The sequence below is a fragment of the Zootoca vivipara genome, chromosome 1, assembly GCF_965207765.1.
Source record: "Zootoca vivipara chromosome 1, rZooViv2.hap1.1, whole genome shotgun sequence".
Lineage (NCBI taxonomy): Eukaryota > Metazoa > Chordata > Lepidosauria > Squamata > Lacertidae > Zootoca > Zootoca vivipara.
In genome coordinates, this window is record NC_142582.1 from 131,582,386 (window position 1) to 131,602,847 (window position 20,462).

General features: G+C 43.8%; 1 protein-coding gene across 1 annotated transcript in view; it reads left to right on the forward strand.

Moving 5' to 3' along the window:
- SOS2 (SOS Ras/Rho guanine nucleotide exchange factor 2) overlaps positions 1-20,462 on the forward strand; it is a 36,972-nt gene that overhangs the window by 476 nt on the left and 16,034 nt on the right. Inside the window, exons 2-11 of the mRNA XM_035097409.3 lie at positions 4,866-4,991; positions 6,366-6,497; positions 7,988-8,152; positions 8,501-8,704; positions 9,656-9,799; positions 10,664-10,774; positions 15,289-15,387; positions 16,616-16,743; positions 17,590-18,245; positions 18,377-18,458. Of these exons, the coding sequence (XP_034953300.2) occupies positions 4,866-4,991; positions 6,366-6,497; positions 7,988-8,152; positions 8,501-8,704; positions 9,656-9,799; positions 10,664-10,774; positions 15,289-15,387; positions 16,616-16,743; positions 17,590-18,245; positions 18,377-18,458 (1,847 nt within the window). The remainder of the gene's footprint in view (positions 1-4,865; positions 4,992-6,365; positions 6,498-7,987; positions 8,153-8,500; positions 8,705-9,655; positions 9,800-10,663; positions 10,775-15,288; positions 15,388-16,615; positions 16,744-17,589; positions 18,246-18,376; positions 18,459-20,462) is intronic.

The following is a 20,462-nucleotide window of genomic DNA, read 5'->3' on the forward strand; positions in this document are numbered from 1 at the left end:
TCTCTCCGTCTGTCTTGTCGGTCTCTCTTGCGCGCGCACCTGGGTGGTGGGGGCGGTGGCGGGAGCCCTCGGTTATCCCGGCGACAACGTCGTCGTCTAGGCAACGGGATCCCACCACCCAATCCGCCGAGCGCTCCCCCTCCCCCTCCTAGCACTCGCCTGCCTCCCAGTTTACCTCACGGAAAGGTTCTTCGCGCGGGTGGGGTGGGGGCGCCAGCCACCGGTCCAGTCCCTCCAGGGAACGCCCCTTTCGTCCTTTTCCTCCAATCAGGCGGCGCCTCTGCCCTCTCCTCAGCCCCGCTTGCCTCCGTTTACCTCAGAGGCGCCTCGCGCGCACCTGCGATCACACCCACGGAGACCTCCACCCACCCCATAATAATGCGCTCTGAGTTTCCCGCCCCCTCGCTGTCCCCACAACTATTTTGGGTTGTGTTCATGAAAGTACAGTATACTACCGTGCCCAAAAACTATCGGGGTGGTGGTGGTAGAACTAGAAAACAGAATAGCTTTGAGAACAATTCGATATAAATCTATATATCTCCTCAGTGCTTTTTAACCTGGGGGTCTTCAAGGGTACTGGCACCTTCCCCCCCCCAACAGTGATGGCCAAACTTGGGACTACACTTCCCATCATCCCTGACCAGTCTGGCCCTGTTAGCTAGGGATGATGGGAGTTGTAGTCCCAAAACAGCTGGAGGGCCGAGTTTGGCCATCACTGCCCTAGAAGAACAGCATCTGTACCCGTTATCTACCACAAACGGCACGCTAGCCTCGTGTCAGGGCACCACTGCCCAATTTTGCCTCTCCTTGGGAAGGGTGGAATAGGCGTTCAAATAAAATACTGTAGATAAAATTTTGGGTTGCCCCAGAAACCCTCCATAAACAGAAACATTTCCCACAGCTCCACCTAAAAACAGCCTGTACCCACCTGGCACCCGCCTAGTGTTCTGAACTACAACTCCCATCATCCCCAGCCAGTCCAGCTGTCTTGGGCTCTGATGGGGGTTTCCAGATGTTTGGGGCGAGGCAGCTGCATCCCGCTTCTCTTTCAAGCTGAGCTCCTTTCCCCATGTCCACAGCCCTGTTTTGCTCCTTAGGATCTCTCTCCACACACCGGCCAGATCCCACCCACAGTCCCAACACAGCAATCTCCTTGCACCCTCCGTCTCCCTGCACTTTTCTTCCCAAGATGCACAATTTGGTCCGGGCTTGGGTGGAAGGGTGGGGAGAAGAATTGAGCACATTTCTGTTTACGCCCCTGCTTCTCTCCTTGCTTCCCTGCAGTGGGCTATTTGTAACTGAAGTCGTTTGATCTCTGCTGCTTTGATGTCATTGTTTCAGATCCTGTATATATTCCTACTCTGGGACATTTGGGTGAAGGGTGGGTTGTGAACAGCTTCTAATAAATAACATTTCTAAGGTTATGCCGTAGGTAAGGCCGAAACTTTTTTTAAAAAATAAAAGGATCAGATTGTGGGGTTTCTCAAAGACAAGGTGCTGGCTCCCATCTTGGAAGTGTGATGGTCCTTTACTGTCACACATCCTCACACTCCCCTGCACAAACAATAGTGTCAGAGACCTGTTGCAGATACAGTACTCTCCACTCTCCTGCCTTTGTTCCTAAATATGCAAGTTTGCTTATTGCAAGCACTGTGCACTTATTCTTCAATCAAAATACTCCCTTCTTTCTAGAGCATGCACCTATATGTTATAGCTCCCATTTTTGTATTTACGCCGTATCTTCCATGCCCATTATGTCCAATGCACACAGGGAAAAATGCGCAATTGTCCTTGTGTACACACACATGCGCACACACAAATGATCATTTCTGCACCATTTCCATCATGGCACAGATGTCTGTTCCCCCTTTTCATATATGTACAAGATTTGTGTTGCTTACTATGAGCCCAGCACCACTCACTCTCCAGGCACAGGAGGCTCAAAAGAGACTGCTGTGTAATTCTTGGTGCTTTTTTTATATTCTTCCCCCCACTTTCTGAAAGAAGGGGGAAGAGGAACAGGGGAACCTCGAAAGCACCTTCCACTGGTTAAAGAGCAAATGCTGAGTGTCAGGTTGGAAGGGAAATTATGAGTGCTAGGAACTCCACCAGATGTTCAGAAAATCATCTTTGTTCCTTTTGCAAAAGTATACTAACAGACGATCAAGGGCTGTTATTTTTTCTTGAAGTGCAGGAGATTGTCATATGCAGCTGTGTTTATTGTAAACTGATTTGTACTTCTAGTGGCCATATACTGTATGTTTTTCCTTTCCATTCTGAGGGTGAGCTACCCAGGCAGGTGTTCTTATAGCAGCTCCAGACATTAGTATGGCTGTAAAAAAACTGTGTACTGTATCTGAGAAAACAGAGTAGGAGGAATGAGAAGACTACTAGTACATCTTTCAGTGATGCCTTGAACATAAATCAACAGGTGTATAGAGACTATTATTTTAAAACAAATCTATGAAAGTAAGATGCCACCTTTGTTGTTCTGTTGCATAATTACTTGGAAATAAATCCCACTGGGTTCAGGACTGAAACGTGTTGAAATTCTAATTTAACCTTTGTAGATTCATTCTTATTGCATTTCCATTCCAATTTTCTTTTGAGTAAAGAGCAACTAAATCAAAGCTTCCAGGGAATCTCATGCAGGAATTCACCAGGCTGTGATCTGATTTACCTTTAACAAGGCAGCAGCAGCAAACACCATATGTCCTCAGCCTATTTTTTGGGCCCAGAAAGGGATTCAGCGGTGGTAGTTTAGCGTGAGTCAGCTGATGGAATGTCTTCTCAATCAATATATAGAAAGCAATAGTTCCTTTTTCCACAATAGTAGCTGTAGTTTATCTAAACAATTAACCTTTGATTTTATACATGGCAAACAGTTTTTAAGGCTTTTTTAAATGACATCTTTTTGAGGGAAAGTCTGATAGTAGATATTTCAGATCCATTTGAAAGTATGGACTGACTGGATACATACAGCATTGATTGCGATTGTGTACAGATTTAGTTACAGGTAGGTAGCCGTGTTGGTCTGACGTAGTCGAAACAAAATAAAAAAATCCTTCCAGCAGCACCTTAAAGACCAACTAAGTTTTTTATTTTGGTATGAGCTTATAAGCGTCTGGGGACTTCTATTTCAATGTATCTGAAGAAGTGTGCATGCACACAAAAGCTCATACCAAAAAAAAAACTTAGTTGGTCTTTAAGGTGCTGCTGGAAGGAATTTTTTTATTTTGTACAGATTTATTTCTGCTTAGAACCCATTGACCTCTATGAGATCCATACACATGCAAATTCACTATTCTTTCCAAGTTAAAGTAACATTTAAATATAGCTTTATCAATCTTTATGAATGAATTGAGCTTCCACAAGCACGGAGCATCAGGTATTTCAAAGCACAGCTTCAGTCCTATGCCTTTTTGCCTGGGAGTAAGCCACACTGAACTTTAACTTCTGGGTAAACATGTATAGGGTCACCCTGCAAAAGAACATACCGAGAGACAGCTCGGCTGACACTGGAGGTCTGGAGATGACTCCATTGCATAATATGCTTTATATACCATAGGTCTGCATTTTTCTGTTTTCGTTTTTATATATAGTTGTATACCTCCCCGTGATCATTGGATGGCGGGCAGTCTAGAAACAAAATTATAGTAGCTGAAAATGAACACTGTAGTGTTTTGGGTCTTCCTCAGCTAATACCAGAGCAGGTTTTCAATTCTGTTCCTCATCTTTGCTTCCTTTAAGCCTATACTAACTCTGTGTTTATATGTTTTAAACTTTTCAAACATTTGCAATCTGTTCACATCCAACAGAACCTTGCATCTGCCCTGAGACCTAAAATCTAATGGCAGACCAAGCTTGATAGAAGACCCATGTCAAGGATGCAGATGGGTGGAGACGTTCATCAGGGGAAAGCTGTATGCAAATAAGGGAGCATGGGAGAAGGACAATATATTTTTCCCAGCACAAAGTACACATCAGCAGAAAACCCAGCGGGGAAGGAAGAAGTTAACAACTTAAGGAACAAGTTGCTGGAACACTGCTAAATGTTTATGTCAGGGAAGTAGCTGGAGTGGCAATTAACACCACACTGCCATGGCTTAATTTCTTATGTTCATCTGCACAGTTCTCCTCCTTGATAGTGTGTCTGATGGACAGAACAGGGCTGGCTGCTTTAAGAGTTTCTGAGCCTGTCAGAAATTTTTATAAATAGTTATAAGTAACTATTAACTTAATTCTCATGTAAGAGATTTCAAAATAAACAGTCTGTACTTCAGTAATTATGTTTAACGTCTTCTATTTTAATTGGACACTTTGATCCCTTCTGCCTCCGCGTAGTCTCAGCAGAACCACTGAGTTAGTTTCTGTTTCCTAGATTAGAATAAGGGACATACAGTCGTACCTCGGTTTACAACCCGCTCGGGTTGCGAACACTTCGAGTTACGAACTCCGCAAACCCGGAAGTGTTTTCAGCGCGTTCTGCATGCGCAGAAGCGCGCGCTCGGTTTGCGACATTTTCGGGTTACGAACCGCGATCCGGAACGGATCGTGTTCGTAACCCGAGGTACTACTGTAATTGGAAGGTTCTCTGTTGAAGAACTTGCTGAATGAATGGCAATTCTTTAGCAGCACATCATTGTCATTTTGGCAGACCAAGGCTATGGGCAGTTAGGGAGAGAGGTGGTTGTAGACTTTTAGTTAATGAAGTAAAATTTAACTTTTATCACTGCATAGGAATTCATTTTCTCACATTTTGTTTTGGGATATGCTGGAGAAACTGGGGCCTTGAAATGATGAGCAGGGCCATGTTGTCACTATCTGACACTCTGTTTTCTGGTTGAATTAAAATCTTTGTGCAGGTACAGCAGCAAGTCCACCCCAACCTTTCAGCCAAGGAAGATTCCCTCTACTACATCGAGGAGTTGATCCTTCAGTTGCTAAACAAGCTATGCATTGCACAGCCACGGACTTTTCAAGATGTAGAGGTACGAATGCAAGGGGAAAGGCCCAGGTGTTTCACTTACAAAACAATGTGGGTAGGAGAAAGAGGAACTGAAAAGCCTTTACTGCAATCCAAGCTGAATCATGACAGGAGCAAGCCTGCTGGAGAGCATGTGGTCTGCTTCCCTGAACTAAGAAAATAGACACTGAAAATTATGCTTGCATTGTGCAGGTACAGATCTGTGGAACAGGCAAAGCCCTGGTTTAAGGAACTGGGCAGCATGTGCAGTTGTCTTCTGTGGCAGGAATGTATTAATCAGCAGTGTCTTCTGAGCACAAAGCAGTGCAAGGGTTGGAGAGTTGCTTTGCTCTGACTGCAAGCCCTTGTGTTCAGTGAGCTGCATTTGGCAAAACATATACTGTACAGCCAGAGAAACTGCTTTTCTGTTGCCATATGAGGAGTACTTGAAGGAGCTAGGTATGTTTTGCCTGGAAAAGAAGAAACAGAGAGGAGAGATGATGGCCATCTTCAAATATCTTAAGGGCTGTCACATGGAGGAGGGAGCATGCTTGTTTTCTCCTGCTCTGGAGGGTAGGACTCAAACCAATGGCTTCAAGTTGGAAGCAGCCCAGAGTGGCTGGGGAAACCCAGCCAGATGGGCGAGGTATAAATAATAAATTATTATTATTATTACCATAAGAGCTGTTCAGCAGTGGAACAGACTCCCACGAGGTGGTGGACTCTCCTTCCTTGGAGGTTTTTAAGCAGATGTTGGATGGTCGTCTGTTATGGATGCTTTAGCCGAGATTCCTGCATTGCAGGGGGTTGGACTAGATGACCCTTTGGGTCCCTTCCAAGATTCTATGATTCTATGAACAAACCTGTAGAAGAACTGTGATAGAACACACATTTTCTCACAGTCATACCTCATGTTGCGTCCACTTCAGGTTACGTCTTTTCAAGTTGTGTCCTGTGGCAACCTGGAAGTACCGGAATGGGTTACTTCCGGGTTTTGCTGGATGCGCAGAAGCGCTAAATCGCACTTTGCGCATGAGCAGAAGTGATAAATGGTGCCGTGCGTGCAGACGCAACGCTTCTGGATGCAAACGCTTTGAGCTGCGGACGTGCCTTTGGGATGGATTATGCCCGCAACTTGAGGTTCCACTGTATTGCACTTGGTTTACTCCACTGTGGTTTGTCTTTGTGCAGGGAAAACTTAACAGTAGGTTTTTGAGAAGCAATTTGAGAGAAAGGTTTGGGTGCAAAAGGCTGTGGGGAGGAGAGGGATATGGCTTCAAAGAAATAATTCCCATGCTGTTGTGGCCTCTGAAAGAAGCTGTGGGACGAGGTGTGTGCACCAGCTTTTCCTTTTAGAATCCCGCAGCTATTTTACAACCCATTTTTTACATTTGTGCAGGAGCGAGTTCAAAAGACGTTTCCTCACCCCATTGATAAGTGGGCGATTGCAGACGCACAGTCTGCTATTGAGAAGCGGAAACGAAGAAGCCCCCTCTTGCTGCCTGTGGACAAAATACACCCTTTATTAAAGGTATGTTGTTGTAGTGAGAGCTACCAGCTGGTTTAAAATGCCATTTTCAATCTCTATTAAATTTCAGAAACGTTTTAAAGCATGTAATGCCCCAAATTTATATTTTTTAAAAACCCAACAGCAATAAGAATCCAGCCATCATTCAAAGTGCTGGTTATGACCTATAAAGCCCTAAACAGCTTAGTTCCAAGCTATCTGAAAGACTGTACTCCATCATAGAAACCTACCTGGGTTTTGAGCTCTTCTGGGGACGTCCTTCACTCAGCCCTGCCACCCTACAGGCCCACTTGGTGGGGACGTGGGAGAGGGCCTTGTTGGTGGCTCCTCCCGGACTTTGGAACTCCCACTGTAAAGAATCCAGACTGCCTCTCACCTGGTTGCCTTTCTGCCAGCAGGTGAAGACTTTCTTGTTCCAACAGGCTTTTGGGAACTGACGGCTTTTAATTAAAGGGCAGGTGTCGTGCTGTTTTATTGTAATTATTTGTATGGTTTTAATCTATTTTATATATGTTTATAGTTTTTATACATATATGTGGGGTTATCGTTTTTGTTTGTTATTAGGGGATGCATTTTTGTGTTTTTGTACTGTAAACTGCCCTGTGATCTTCGGATGAAAGGCGGTATTGAAATTTAATAAATAATTTTAATAATTATTATTATTATTTGTTGTTGTTTAGTCATTAGACTCCCTGGAAAAGACCCTGATAATTATTATATCACTGTTTAATTGTTTTTTTAATTATTGTTTTCTTTATATTTTTAGCAGTTCTTATTTTTATTTGCAAGTTGCCTTGAGTAATTATTTATAAATTAATAACAACAATAACAATAATGGACTGGGGTGTTTGCTGGGGGTTGGGTTTTTTTTTTACTGTTGCTGTTGGTTTTCTGTATCTTTATTTTGCATCTTTTGATTATATGTGGAAATTGTTCTATTTGGTTGTGTATTTTTTATGTTGTATTTATTGTTTATGACTGCTTTTGTTACGTGGCAGTTATATATTTATTTCATGTTGTAATCTGCCTTGAGCATGGTCTGAACTGTTAAAAGGCGGCATACAAATAAAAGAATGTATGTTTGTAATAGTAACAGCAGCAACAACCAGTCGGTTACATAAAAGGCAGTGAGGCAGTTTTTAAAAATTCACAAGCTTCATAGTGTATTTTGTCGTGACTCAGCATGCAATGAAGCAAGTAAGTGAGCAGAAACAGGGGGGATGATTCCGAAGAATCCCTTGCCAAGAGGGAGGAGGAGGCAGCAGAGGTTGGGGTTGCAGCTTCCTTTTCCTGTCCAGGCAGGGAGGTGGTTCTGTGGCAGCAGTGTTGCTATATGGCATGATTCATAATGGTTGCTGCTACCTTCAAATGCATTCTTGGACTCCATGTCTCTGTCATCTCCCTTTCTAGCCAAGGTTTCTGACTTTGTTTAAATCAGAGGAAAAATCAATGTGATTTTTTTTAACACTTCCCCTTTTTGTGCTGAATTTCAGGAGGTGCTTGGCTATAAAATAGATTATCATGTGTCTCTTTATATCGTGGCTGTCCTGGAGTATATTTCGGCGGACATCTTAAAACTCGCGGGCAATTATGTTTTCAACATACGACATTTTGAGATCTCGCAGCAGGACATTAAAGTATCGATGTGCGCTGATAAGGTGAGGTGCCGTGGAAACCCTGGGCTTAGATGGCAAGCGCTTCATACACATCCAGATTCATTATGGGACTGTGACTTTTGTTTTATTGTTACTGCTTAAGAACCAATCCACCTTGACAGGATTAAAAAATAACAACAATCTCATTGTTTCGGTATAAGCAACACACTTTATAGGACACATTTCTTCATTACCAGAATCTACCCAGAGATTGTGAACCCTTTTGCCATAAAATAGTAACATTACCCTGTAAGACTGGCTTGAATTCAGTCGCTTGCAATCAGACAATAAGTTCATATTTGACTATAGGAAAGTCGAGCATGAATAAAATGTGTGTCTTCTTCTTCTTAGGTGTTAATGGATATGTTTGATCAGGATGACATTGGCTTGGTTTCTCTCTGTGAAGAAGAGCCCTCCTCCTCGGGTGTACTCAATTACTATGACCTGGTCAGGACTGAAATTGCAGATGAAAGACAGTATCTCCGGGAGCTGAATCTAATAATAAAAGTGTTTAGAGAAGCCTTCCTGTCTAACCGAAAGCTGTTCACACCTAATGTAAGTCAGTCTTTTACCGTGCCAACCCTTTTGTGCTTTAAACGATTGTGTGCTTTGAGACACAAGCAAGGTGGAAGTCGGAAGAGGCAGAGACTAGGTTGGCTATCACAAGGAACACCTGACTTGGAAGCTTTTTAGGGGCCTGGACTGTTGTCTGTGGATTGTTACTGCTGAGACGTTTCCTGGTTGGTGTGGTTTCCTTTGGCCATAACTTGATGAAGGCCTAGAGGGCAAATCCCCATATGATAGTCCTTAGTTCTGAAAGGAAATTACCGAGGTAGGCTGCAGCAGCATTTTAAGAGTGCATTCCTCCCTTTATCACAGATTTATTGTGAGAATTTCAGTATGAAATTCTCTGGCCCAAACAGAGGGCAAAGACAGAGGCAGCCCCATGACTGCTGTTTTTTTAAAGGAATTACTTCTTTCTCCAGGGAACCACGGCAGTTCACATCATTCAGATACAACAATAAAAACTAGTGATGAAAAATTAATGCTTGGAAACCACAATTGAAACCTAGCCTTGTATAGTGTAACAGCTGCAGTAATGATAAAACCCCAAATGCCTTTCTGAAAAGAGGTTGCCTATTGTCTTGTGAATATGTTTATTCTGGTGGCACAACACATGAAGAATCTTCATGCAGGCCTTATTAATATGAATGCAATCTGTGCAAGGGGACAGTAGTTATTCTCTGCATCTCTGGTGCTACACGAAGGAGCGGCCAAATCTCCTATCATAGGAATATTCTCTGGGGTAGGCAGGGAGCAGGCTGTTAAAATGCTGCGAGTTGCAATGCAGCCTTGAACTCCAAAATGACCTGCAGCATTTTCTTCCGATCCTTCATCTCGATTCAATTGAGATCCTGGCATGTATTTTCAGTCACAAACAACTAAACGTTTAAATAAGAATGGAGAAAGATGCATGCATATTCAGGGAGATTTTCTTTCCCTTAGGATATTGATATGATATTTAGCAACATCACAGATATCCATGAACTGACAGTGAAGCTCCTGGGGTTAATTGAGGACACTGTGGAAATGACTGATGAGAGCAGTCCTCACCCCCTGGCTGGAAGTTGTTTTGAGGACCTTGCAGAGGTGAGTTGGCCCAAGCCATTCAGTTTGTTGTGCTGCTGCTGAGCATGAGTGTCGTAGCTCAAATTCCTTCCTGGATAGAATGTGTTTCTCCTGCAGCAGAGAGTTCCCCTGCCCCAACACCACCCTCCAACTCCCATAGAGCAAAATGAGAATGGAACTTAGGACCCTCATCCCTGCTTACAAGTGGCTTTTACTCACAAGTAACATGTCTGAGCATGGCTGCTATAATTCGAAAGGAAGCCTCTGTGGTGGCCTTGGGCTGCATTAGCCGCTTTTTGCTGTCAGATCTATCTGTAAAAATATGCCAGACTGATTAAATGCTTTACCCTGCTAAAGGGGGCTAATGTGCTGTCTTCCAGATGTTTTTGTCTACAGCACCCATCATTCCTGACAGTTGGCCAGGTATATTAGAGTACCTGTCCAGTATCAGAAGGAGCAGCAACGCTTTGAAGTTATTTATGCCTTAATGTATTGAAGTTCTTTGTGTCTTCTGCATGTAGTGGCCAAAATCTTACATTATCCAGATGTGTTTCCCAAATATCCCTACTAGCTAAATAAACTTGTCCACTCTATTAATGTATTCCAGTTATTTATTAGTTACTTTTCAGAGCCCAGCCCTCAGTACCTACTGAGATGCAGTTTTAAGAGATTTTCACATCTTTCTTCAGTAGATTTGAAATATCCAATTCCACTCAGTCTTCAAGAGACACTATTCAGATGAGGTGGTTGGACTGCCATTACCCACATAAAAGCAGAATCAATATAACCACCGCCATCCTTGTATAATTCTCCGTCCATCCAGCCCCATGATGTGCTTTTTCCTCTGTCCATCATGTACTTGGAATGCTTACTTTCTTTTCCTAGGAACAAGCCTTTGACCCGTATGAGACCTTGTCCCAGGACATCCTTTCACCGCAATATCATGAACATTTTAATCACTTGATGGCTAAATCTGCTGTGGCTCTTCACTTCCAGGTAGGAATGGATTTATGTAGCTCTTTAGGGGATTTGTAACCTACCTTTGAATCAAATGGTTCTCAAGATACAACAGATAGTAGTAATAATAAACTCACACTTACACGCAACCTTTAGGTCTTTGTTTGATGAATGGTAGGGTTGCCATACATCCAGAATTTCCCGGACATATCTAGAATACTGTAGTGGGAAGCAATGACCGGGCAGAAATCTGCAGAAATGTCCTGGAAAATCCAGACGTATGGCAAGCCATGTCGGCAATGCCCCGAAGGCTTGATTGCACAGTTCTTATCAGTCTTGAGCAGGGATCCCGATCCCTCACCAGTCACACTACATGGGTAAGGTTGAACCCAGTTCCTCTTTTGGAAGAAGGTGGAAGCCAGATAAGAGCTGAGCAGTTCTGCTTTCTCTTTGCCACCTGCTAATATTCTACCATCCTTACTGAGCAGCAGGCCTTCCTTATTCCTTCTTGTTTGGAATACAGTATAGCTGGAAAGTTCCTTTTGTTGCTCTTGGTACCCATTCCCAGCCTCAACGCATTCTGAGCTCAAGCTTTCCTGACACTCCTTGCAGGCTTTGGTCATTTGTCTCTCTTCTTCCCTGGGGATCTGCTCTTCTTTTCCTTTCTTAGAAGTGCCCTATTTGTATTTTCAACTCCTCTCTAATTTTTTTTTAAAAAATGTGCCCCATTTCTCTCATTTAAATTGCTTGTGATTGTGCTTTTAGTAACTTTTCCTTTGGGAACTTCCACTTAGGGCTCCTTAGTAGATCTAGCCATGTAGTCCTTGGGATTTCCCTGAGCTTATAAAAACCAGCTCTTCTAAAATCCAAGGTACACATTTGACTACGTTCACACTGATTCTACGTAAGATCAGGCATTCCAGCATTGCATAGTCACATCCCTACTACTTTAATGTCAGTGGCCAACTCTTCGCCGCTATTGGCTAAGAGCGAGTCAAGGACAGGCAATCCCTTCATTCCCTCCTCTGCCTTTTGAAAGAGGATGCCTGGAATTTGTTCAGAGATTCCATGCTTGATGAAGTTTGTCTCCCAGCATATATCAGGGTACTTGAAGGCCACGTGAATACTAATTCTTGCTTCTCTGAAACATCTGTCATTTCTAAAAGGAAGCCACAGCTTCCCCTTGTTTTGGTGCTTTGTAGAAGTCTCCAACCACAATATGTTTTTTCTTGGTTAATTTTTACCCAGGTGCCTTCCATGGGACTACCTTGTTCGCTCTTTAGAATGTCTGTGCAGATGTACGGTACATATTTTTGACATATAGCACTAGTCCCCCTCCCTTCCTGTTGCATCCATTATTTTTGAACAATTTGTCCTTCCACTGCTACATTCCAATCATAAGAGTCATTCCTCCAAGTCTTAGGTATACCTATCCTGTTATATTTACCTTCCTGTCCTGGGAGCTCAAGCTCGTCTTGTTTATTTTTCCATTCTTTGTGCCTTCGTGTAGAGGCAATAGAAGTCTTGGATATTCCAAGGAGCAATGTTTCATTGTCTCCCCTGTTATTTATAGTGTGGGGTTTGCTAGGCACTCCACCCCAGATCTCCCCCAGCTTCTCCTGTAGTACCTGTGTTAAGTGCTTCCCTTTTGTACTCACCTGAAAGCTATTATTTGCAGTATCCACAAAATTTAGTTTAAAACCCTCTTGATTAAGTTTCCCATGCTTCTTCTAGGCACATTTTCCCCAGGTCTTGTGGGGTGAAGCCCCATCTCTCGCCAGTAAGTCGTTCATTAAGAAAGTTTTAACTGTTGTCCCACAAACCAGACTTTTCTGTAGCCATTCTCTCTGTGTAGCTGGTCACTCTCCTGAAGCTTCTTCTCTCTGTCTGTGGTCCTCTACCTTTTGCAGATAGAATTGACAAGAAAACCACCTGAGCCCCAAAATCCAGAGCTTTGTAGTCATATGTCATCATAGCTATGCCTGGCATTGTCATTCATTCCCATGTGGATGAGGAAGAAAGGATAATGACCGGTGAGCTTGATAAGTCTTGGCAAACTTGCCCATCACATCCTGGATCCAGGGAAACGGCCTTCGTCACACCTGGACAGGTTCGGTTGGCACATGCCACCTCTGTACATCTCAGTCCGTGGCCACTGCCACCCTTCTCTTTCTGCATGTATTGGTGGAGCCTTATATGTCTTTGAAGGGTTAAGAGCAGGGGTCAGCAAACTTTTTCAGCAGGGGACCGGTCCACTGTCTCTCAGGCCTTGTGGGGGGCCCGAATATTTTTTGGGGGGAGAGAGGAACAAATTCCTATGCCCCACAAATAACCCAGAGATGCATTTTAAATAAAAGGACACATTCTACTCATTTAAAAACACGCTGATTCCCAGACTGTCCGCGGGCCGGATTTAGAAGGCGATTGGGCCGGATCCAGCCCTAGGGCCTTAGTTTGCCTACCCATGGTTAAAAGTCTTCCTTCCCACCTTACACGACCTGTTGCAGCTGTCCTGTCTGGATAGTCAGAACCACTCTCATCTGAAAGGTGCTGAAAATGATGCATTAATTTCGGTGGTTCAGAATGCCTTTTGATAGACCACTATGAGAACAGAGTGCTGGGCTAGGTGGGCCTTTTGCCTGATCCTGTGTTCTCCCATGCAGTGCCCGCCCCTGCCTCCACTCTCGTCTTCTTTCCTCTGACCTTCCCGCTTCTGTCCTTGTGCTTCTTCGTTTTTACCTTCTGTTCTTCAGAGAAATAAACTTGCATTTGGTGCAGGTGTAGTCCATGTTACTTTTAGGCAAGGAAGAGTATTATTTATTTACGGATTACATTTATATATCACCTTTCTGTCCAAGGAGCTCAAATGTGGTATACATGATTCCTCTCCTCCGCATTTACACTTCCTGCGAGGTAGGTTAGGCTGAGAGCTGGTGACTGGCCCAAGATCACCCAGTGAGCTTCATGGCTGAGTGAGGATTTGAACCCTGCTCTCCCAGGTCAGAGTCCAACACTCTAGCCATCACACCGCACATGTTCCATCTCCTTAGCTCTTGTTGAATTCCTAAACTCTGCCTCTGACAGTGAAGTAGCTCCTTGCTTATTCCTTCCTTCATTTATTGCCTATAGGTTGCCTCTGTGTATTACTCCCAAACTTTCCCTCTCATGGATCACTTGAAAACTGCTGAGCAGACCACTTATTGTCCCCCCCCCCGCCAGTTGTAGCAATTTTAATGTGCTGTTCTAGATGCTGTGTGATTTTTAAAATTGTATTTTTGTTGCTTCTTTTGTTTCTTACATTTTATCGTATTGTATTACAATTGAAATCCCGTAGAATTATTCACAGGCACACCTCAGGCCACCTGAATGAGGTTTTCGGATCGCTGGGAACTCCTGGTTTAGACGATGAATTTGCCTGCTTCATAGAGATTGGAGGCCAAGCCCCATTAAGCTAACAGAAATCCCAGGCAGAATAATAATAATAATAATAATAATATTTATTTATACCCCAGCCACTCTTCAGCAGAGGATGCTGGGTGGATTTGCAGAGGAGCTGCTACCTCAACCATTTTAATACTACTATGAATCTTCATTAAAAATTTATTTTGTTTTTAAAAACAGTAAAAGCAGAGGAGCATAGGAAGCTGCCTCGTACTGCGTCGGACTCTTGATCCATTTAGCTCAGTATTGTCCACAGTGGCAGGCAGTTGCTGCCCAGGATTTCAGGCAGGAGTCTTTTAAGGCCCTACCTGGAGATGCTGGGAATTGAAACAGGGACCTTCTGCATGCAATGAAGGTTCCCTGCCTCTGAGTTACAGCCCTTCCTCTAGAGCCTTTAGAGCCCAGTCTCTAAAAGTGCGGATGGGAATGAGCATTGTCAGCCAATTTATAAAAAATGAGAATGTGAAAGAGAGAAGAGTACAGGAAGCTGCCAGAATCATTGTCTGAACTAACCCTGTTCTACAATCTAACTGTCTGCTCTGACTAGTGAAAGTTGTTGAGTGTCCTGGATGGAGATCTTACCTCTCACCTACCTGATGCTGGAGACTGAACCTGGGAGCTTCTGCGTGCAAATCATATGCTCTGCCACTCAGCTATGGTCTTTCCCCTTCTGGATGGGATAGCTCAGTCAGTAGAGCATGAAGCTCTTATTCTCAGGGCTGTGGGTTCGAGCCCCACAATGGGCAAAGGATTCCTGCATTGCAGGGGGTTAGGCTAGATGACCCTTGGCGTCCCTTCCAACTCCATGATTCTAGGATTCCCTTAAAGAAGATTAGACGTACATTGTGTTCTGATCTTTCAAAAACCCTCCCGGATTGCTGTGCCCCACCATACCAAATTCATCAAGGCTTTTAGGTTAGAATTATAGAGTTGGAAGGGACCCAGAGATCATCTGGTCCAACTCCCTGCAAGGCAGGAATCTCAGCTAAAGCATTGTTTAAAAACCTCCAAGGAAGGAGAGTTCAAAACCTCCCAAGGGAGTCCGTTCCACTGTTTCCTCCTGTCTTTCGCGTGACAAACCACTTAAATATGGCTTGCTTTTTATTCTTCAGTCAATCGCTGATGGCTTTAAAGAAGCAGTACAGTATGTCCTTCCTCGGCTCATGTTGGTTCCTGTTTATCACTGTTTGCACTACTTTGAACTGTTACAGGTAAGCACATGCTCTTGGTAGGAAAGCAGAAGTGCAGTTGGGAATTATTTATGTTTATCAAGGCCAGATCTGTTGGTGAAATATAGAGCGTTCCTGGCACTGCTTCTGCTTTTATGCAAAGAATGCTGGACCAGGAGGACCTTGATCTGATCCAGCAGCATATTTCCAGTGTTAGGCAAGAGTACATGTTCAAGGGTACACTTAATGTAGGTTAGTTATGCCAGCTGCTCAGAAATCTTTATCATATATAAAAAGAGCCTGCTGGATCAACCGAGAGGTTCACATAGTCCAGCATTCTTTTCTCGCTGTGACCGACCAAACGCCCCAAAACAAGGACCCAAGTGCAACAACACTATCCCAACTTGTGATTCCCAGCACCTCCTGGCCTGTGTTTCATTTTAAAACACATCGGTGGGCCGCAACGTTTTAGCTAAATGCATTTTGGAAGACCAGTTGCCGTTCCAGCCATCCCAACCCTGGACTAGACTGTTGTGTACTTCACAATAGCTGGGATAGTTCATTTGGTGGAGCCTGAGGCTCTTAATCTCAGGGCCATGGGTTCAAGTCCCATGTTGGGCAAAAGAATCCTGCATTGCAGGGGGTTGGACTAGATGATTCTTGTGGTCCCTTCCGAAACTCTACAATTATGTGATTATGTTGGCTTCTGATTTTGAAGAAAGTAGGGCCAGAGGCAGAAGAAAGTCCCTTTCTAAGCCAAAATGTCAGTGTTTTGCCCTACAGGAGTATAAAGTAAGGATTGCTGTCAGTCTGGTATAAAAGAATGAATAGCTGCTAGGCACCGTCTTCGTAATTAAAATCCTGAGCCCACTGTTCCTCAAAAGCTTTTATTTTCACTGGTGAAGCAAGCTTTCAAAAGCTTCCCAGAGATAATTTCAATGAATAGTTTTGCAGTGTCTGCAGGAGGAAGTAAATAATTGAAAGGAATGTTCCACTTTCAGTGACTTGACTTCAAGGAATGTTCTATATCATGACTGCTTAGAATTGTGTCATAGAATTTGGAGCGGTCCACTGCAACCTGCCAGAAAACGTACCTATATGACGGTCACACAGATGTTTTAGACATGCTGCTTGATCCTATGCACATTTGCTCATGGGAAAGCCCTGAGGAAGCTAATGGAATCTACTTCCATGCGTGCTACACAAATCCTTTTTCCCCTGCCCTCAGCAATTGCTCAGGTCTGATGGAAATAAATGTCTTTCTTTTCAGCAATTGCAATACTGTAGTAAAGATGTAGAAGACTGCGAATGCTTGAAACAAGCCATCACAGCTCTCCTTAATCTCCAATGTAGCATGGAGCGCATCTATAACAAGCACTCACCTAGACGCCGGCCTGGGTAAGAAAGCAGCCTAACGGTGGACTTGGCCATAGCCTGAGACCTTTGGGAACAGCAATTCGTAGGTTGAAGTTTGGAGGGGGAGGGAGATAGCGCTGCAGGAGTTGGGGCTGTGGGTGACACATCCGAAGAGTTTCTCTTTTAGGATCTGTTCACAAGGTGGGAGCCATCCACCTGCCCAAGTTCACAGTGGGTTTCAACTTGCATGGCAGGACTTCCCTTTTCTCCCCTCCTCTCTTCAAAATGGGGGGGGGTGGCATGTACAGGAGAGGAAGGTGAAGCCCCCCCCCCTGTGCAAGCAGAAATCTGTTTGGCAGTAGATGTCACCTTTTGTGCTTAAAAAGCAAGCATGTTTTCTAAACACCTACATTCATCGTGTATACACAAATTGGAACCTGGGCTTTCTGTGGTTCCCATTCAAGCATGAATTCAGTAGCAGGCAAGGATATACAGCTAATGTGTGTGATCCCCATGCTAATTTGGGGTGTGTGTGGTGTTTTGGCTTAACTTTCATGTGTTTTTGAAGCTCATTTTTGTGGTGGTGAATGTGGCCAGAGGAGTATTTAAATGAAATCAAGCAGCTTAGCCTGATCCTTGATAATGTTTTTCCTCCTAGCTAACAACTGTTAATATTGGGGAAAACTCTTAAACTCATATATTGTGTTGAAATAAATTTTTAAAAATTCAAAAAAAAATTCCAGTAGCACCTTAGAAAGCTTATACTCAGAACAAACTTAGTTGGTCTGTAAGGTGCTACTGGACAATTTTTTAATTTTTATTTATTTATTTCGACTGCATCAGACCAACATAGCTACCTCTACTTGAATCATATATTGTGTGTTTTAGGGAGCCAGTGTTTTGGTTCTATAATCGCCAAGTAAGAAGCAAGCACCTTGCCATTAAAAAAATGAATGAGATCCAGAAGAACATTGATGGCTGGGAAGGCAAAGATATCGGCCAGTGCTGTAATGAATTCATAATGGAAGGGACGTTGGCACGAGTTGGAGCCAAACACGAGCGACATGTCTTTCTTTTCGACGGTTTAATGATCAGCTGCAAAGCCAATCATGGCCAGTCCCGGCTGCCAGGCTACAGCAACGCAGAGTACCGACTCAAGGAGAAAATTGTCATGAGGAAAGTCCACATAGTTGATAAGGATGACACATGTGAATACAAGAATGCCTTTGAACTGGTCCCTAAAGATGAGAACAGCTTTATGTTTGCGGCCAAGTCTAGTGAGGAGAAGAACAACTGGATGGCGGCACTGATCTCCCTGCAGTACCGCAGCACCCTCGACCGAATGTTGGACGCAGTGCTGTTGAAAGAAGAGAATGAGCAGCCTCTGCGGCTCCCCAGTCCGAGTGTCTACCGCTTTGCAGTGGAGGACTCCGAGGAGAATATCGTTTTTGAAGACAACCTTCAGAGCCGGAACGGAATTCCCATGATCAAAGGTGGAACCGTAGTGAAGCTCATTGAAAGACTGACCTATCACATGTATGCAGGTATCTGGCTTTCCTACCTGGAGGGTTGATATATTATTGGCACAGGGGAAAGGAGCAATTGTTAACTGAAACCAGGTTAGAGATCTTTCAGGTGATATTGTATTTAAACTTATTCCTGTTTGCTTTTCCAGATCCTAATTTTGTGCGTACTTTTCTTACCACGTACCGCTCATTTTGTAAGCCCCAAGAACTCCTAGCTTTGTTGACAGAACGGTAAGTTAAAAAAAACCCTCCCCAGCCACTTGGCAATTGATTTAGCTGTTACATTTGCAATAAGAAGTGTAAGCAGATTTCTTGTGTTGGCACAATCATCTTGGAGCTGTCTATTCTAAGGGCTTTTCCTAACTCTCTTCTGTTCTCCAGAGTCCATTAAGTGTTTAATTAAATAATGCTTTTGGGTTTGTGCGGTCTCTGGCAATCTGAAGCTGAAACACTCTGGCCTAAACCGAAAGCAGAATGTGTACTGAAAGAATAATGTTTCTGAAGGCTGTGCAAAAGATATTCCTAATAAATCTAAAATGAAGGTGATGCCAAATTTGGCCTATTGCCAACACGGTTCAGGATCTTAGATTTTCAGTTGGCTTTATAAACCTCCCAGCTGGGAAGAAAGGCTTGAAAACAAAAGAGAGACATTGCAGGAATCTGATCAAGTCGTTTTTTAAAAATGTTTTATGAATGTATGATTTTGTGATAGTTCTGTTAAGAAGCATTGGATTGGCAGCACTAAGACTTGTCCCAACTGTCCAGAGAATGTGAGGTCAGATAGAAGTCTGAGAAGAAAATGAAGTAGCACTCGAAGAGAGAGGCTCCCATCCTACAGCGGATCAGCAGTTTTAGTTTTTAGTTACATGGAAATTATCCCTGAAAGTACAGTATTGTGTACTACTTTTTAAGAAATTATTTCTTGGTAACCGTTTAAAAAATAGTCATTCTGCAAATTTTCTATAACATTGGAAACTGCACTTCATTTGTGCAACTTCGATGGGTATGTTAAGAAATGCTAATCATATCCAGAATGACTCTGGGAGAGAAATAATATTCCCATTACTGGAATTTAAAGTAGAAGCCAGGAAAGGTAATTGTTGAGATATCGAGGGAGCAGAACTTCATTTTGCAAAAGCATCGAAAGATATAGAAACATATTCTTGACCTTTTGCTGTTAAAAAAGTCTTTGGGGTGTGTGTGCAAAAATCGGCATTAATAATATTTATTTATTTATTTATTATTTATACCCCCGCCCATCTGGCTGGGTTTCCCCAGCCACTCTGGGTGGCTTCCAACAGAATATTAAAATACAATAATCTATTAAACATTAAAAGCTTCCCTAAACGGCTGCCTTCAGATGTCTTCTAAAAGTCTGGTAGTTGTTTTTATCTTTGACATCTGGTGGGAGGGTGTTCCACAGGGCAGGTGCCACTACCAAGAAGGCCCTCTGCCTGGTTCCCTGTAACTTAGCTTCTCGCAGCGAGGGAACCGCCAGAAGGCCCTCGGCACTGGACCTCAGTGTCCGGGCAGAACGATGGGGGTGGAGACGCTCCTTCAGGTATAATAGACTGAGGCCATTTAGGGCTTTAAAGGTCAGCACCAACACTTTGAATTGTGCTCGGAAACATACTGGGAGCCAATATAGGTCTTTCAAGACCGGTGTTACGTGGTCTCGGCGGCCACTCCCAGTCACCAGTCTAGCTGCCGCATTCTGGATTAGTTGTAGTTTCTGGGTCACCTTCAAAGGTAGCCTCACATAGAGCGCACTGCAGTAGTCCAAGCGAGAGATAACTAGAGCATGCACCACTCTGGCGAGACAGTCCGCGGGCAGGTAGGGTCTCAGCCTGCGTACCAGATGGTAAACAGTGCAGACACAGAATTGACCTGCGCCTCCATAGACAGCTGTGAGTCCAAAATGACTCCCAGGCTGCGCACCTGGTCCTTCAGGGGCACAGTTACCCCATTCAGGACCAGGGAGTCCTCCACACCTGCCCGCCTCCTGTCCCCCACGAACAGTACTTCTGTCTTGTCAGGATTCAACCTCAATCTGTTAGCCACCATCCATCCTCCAACCGCCTCCAGACACTCACACAGGACCTTCACCACCTTCACTGGTTCTGATTTGAAAGAGAGGTGGAGCTGGGTATCATCCGCATACTGATGAACACCCAGCCCTGATTATCTCTCCCAGCGGCCGCATGTAGATGTTAAAAAGCATGGGGGAGAGGACAG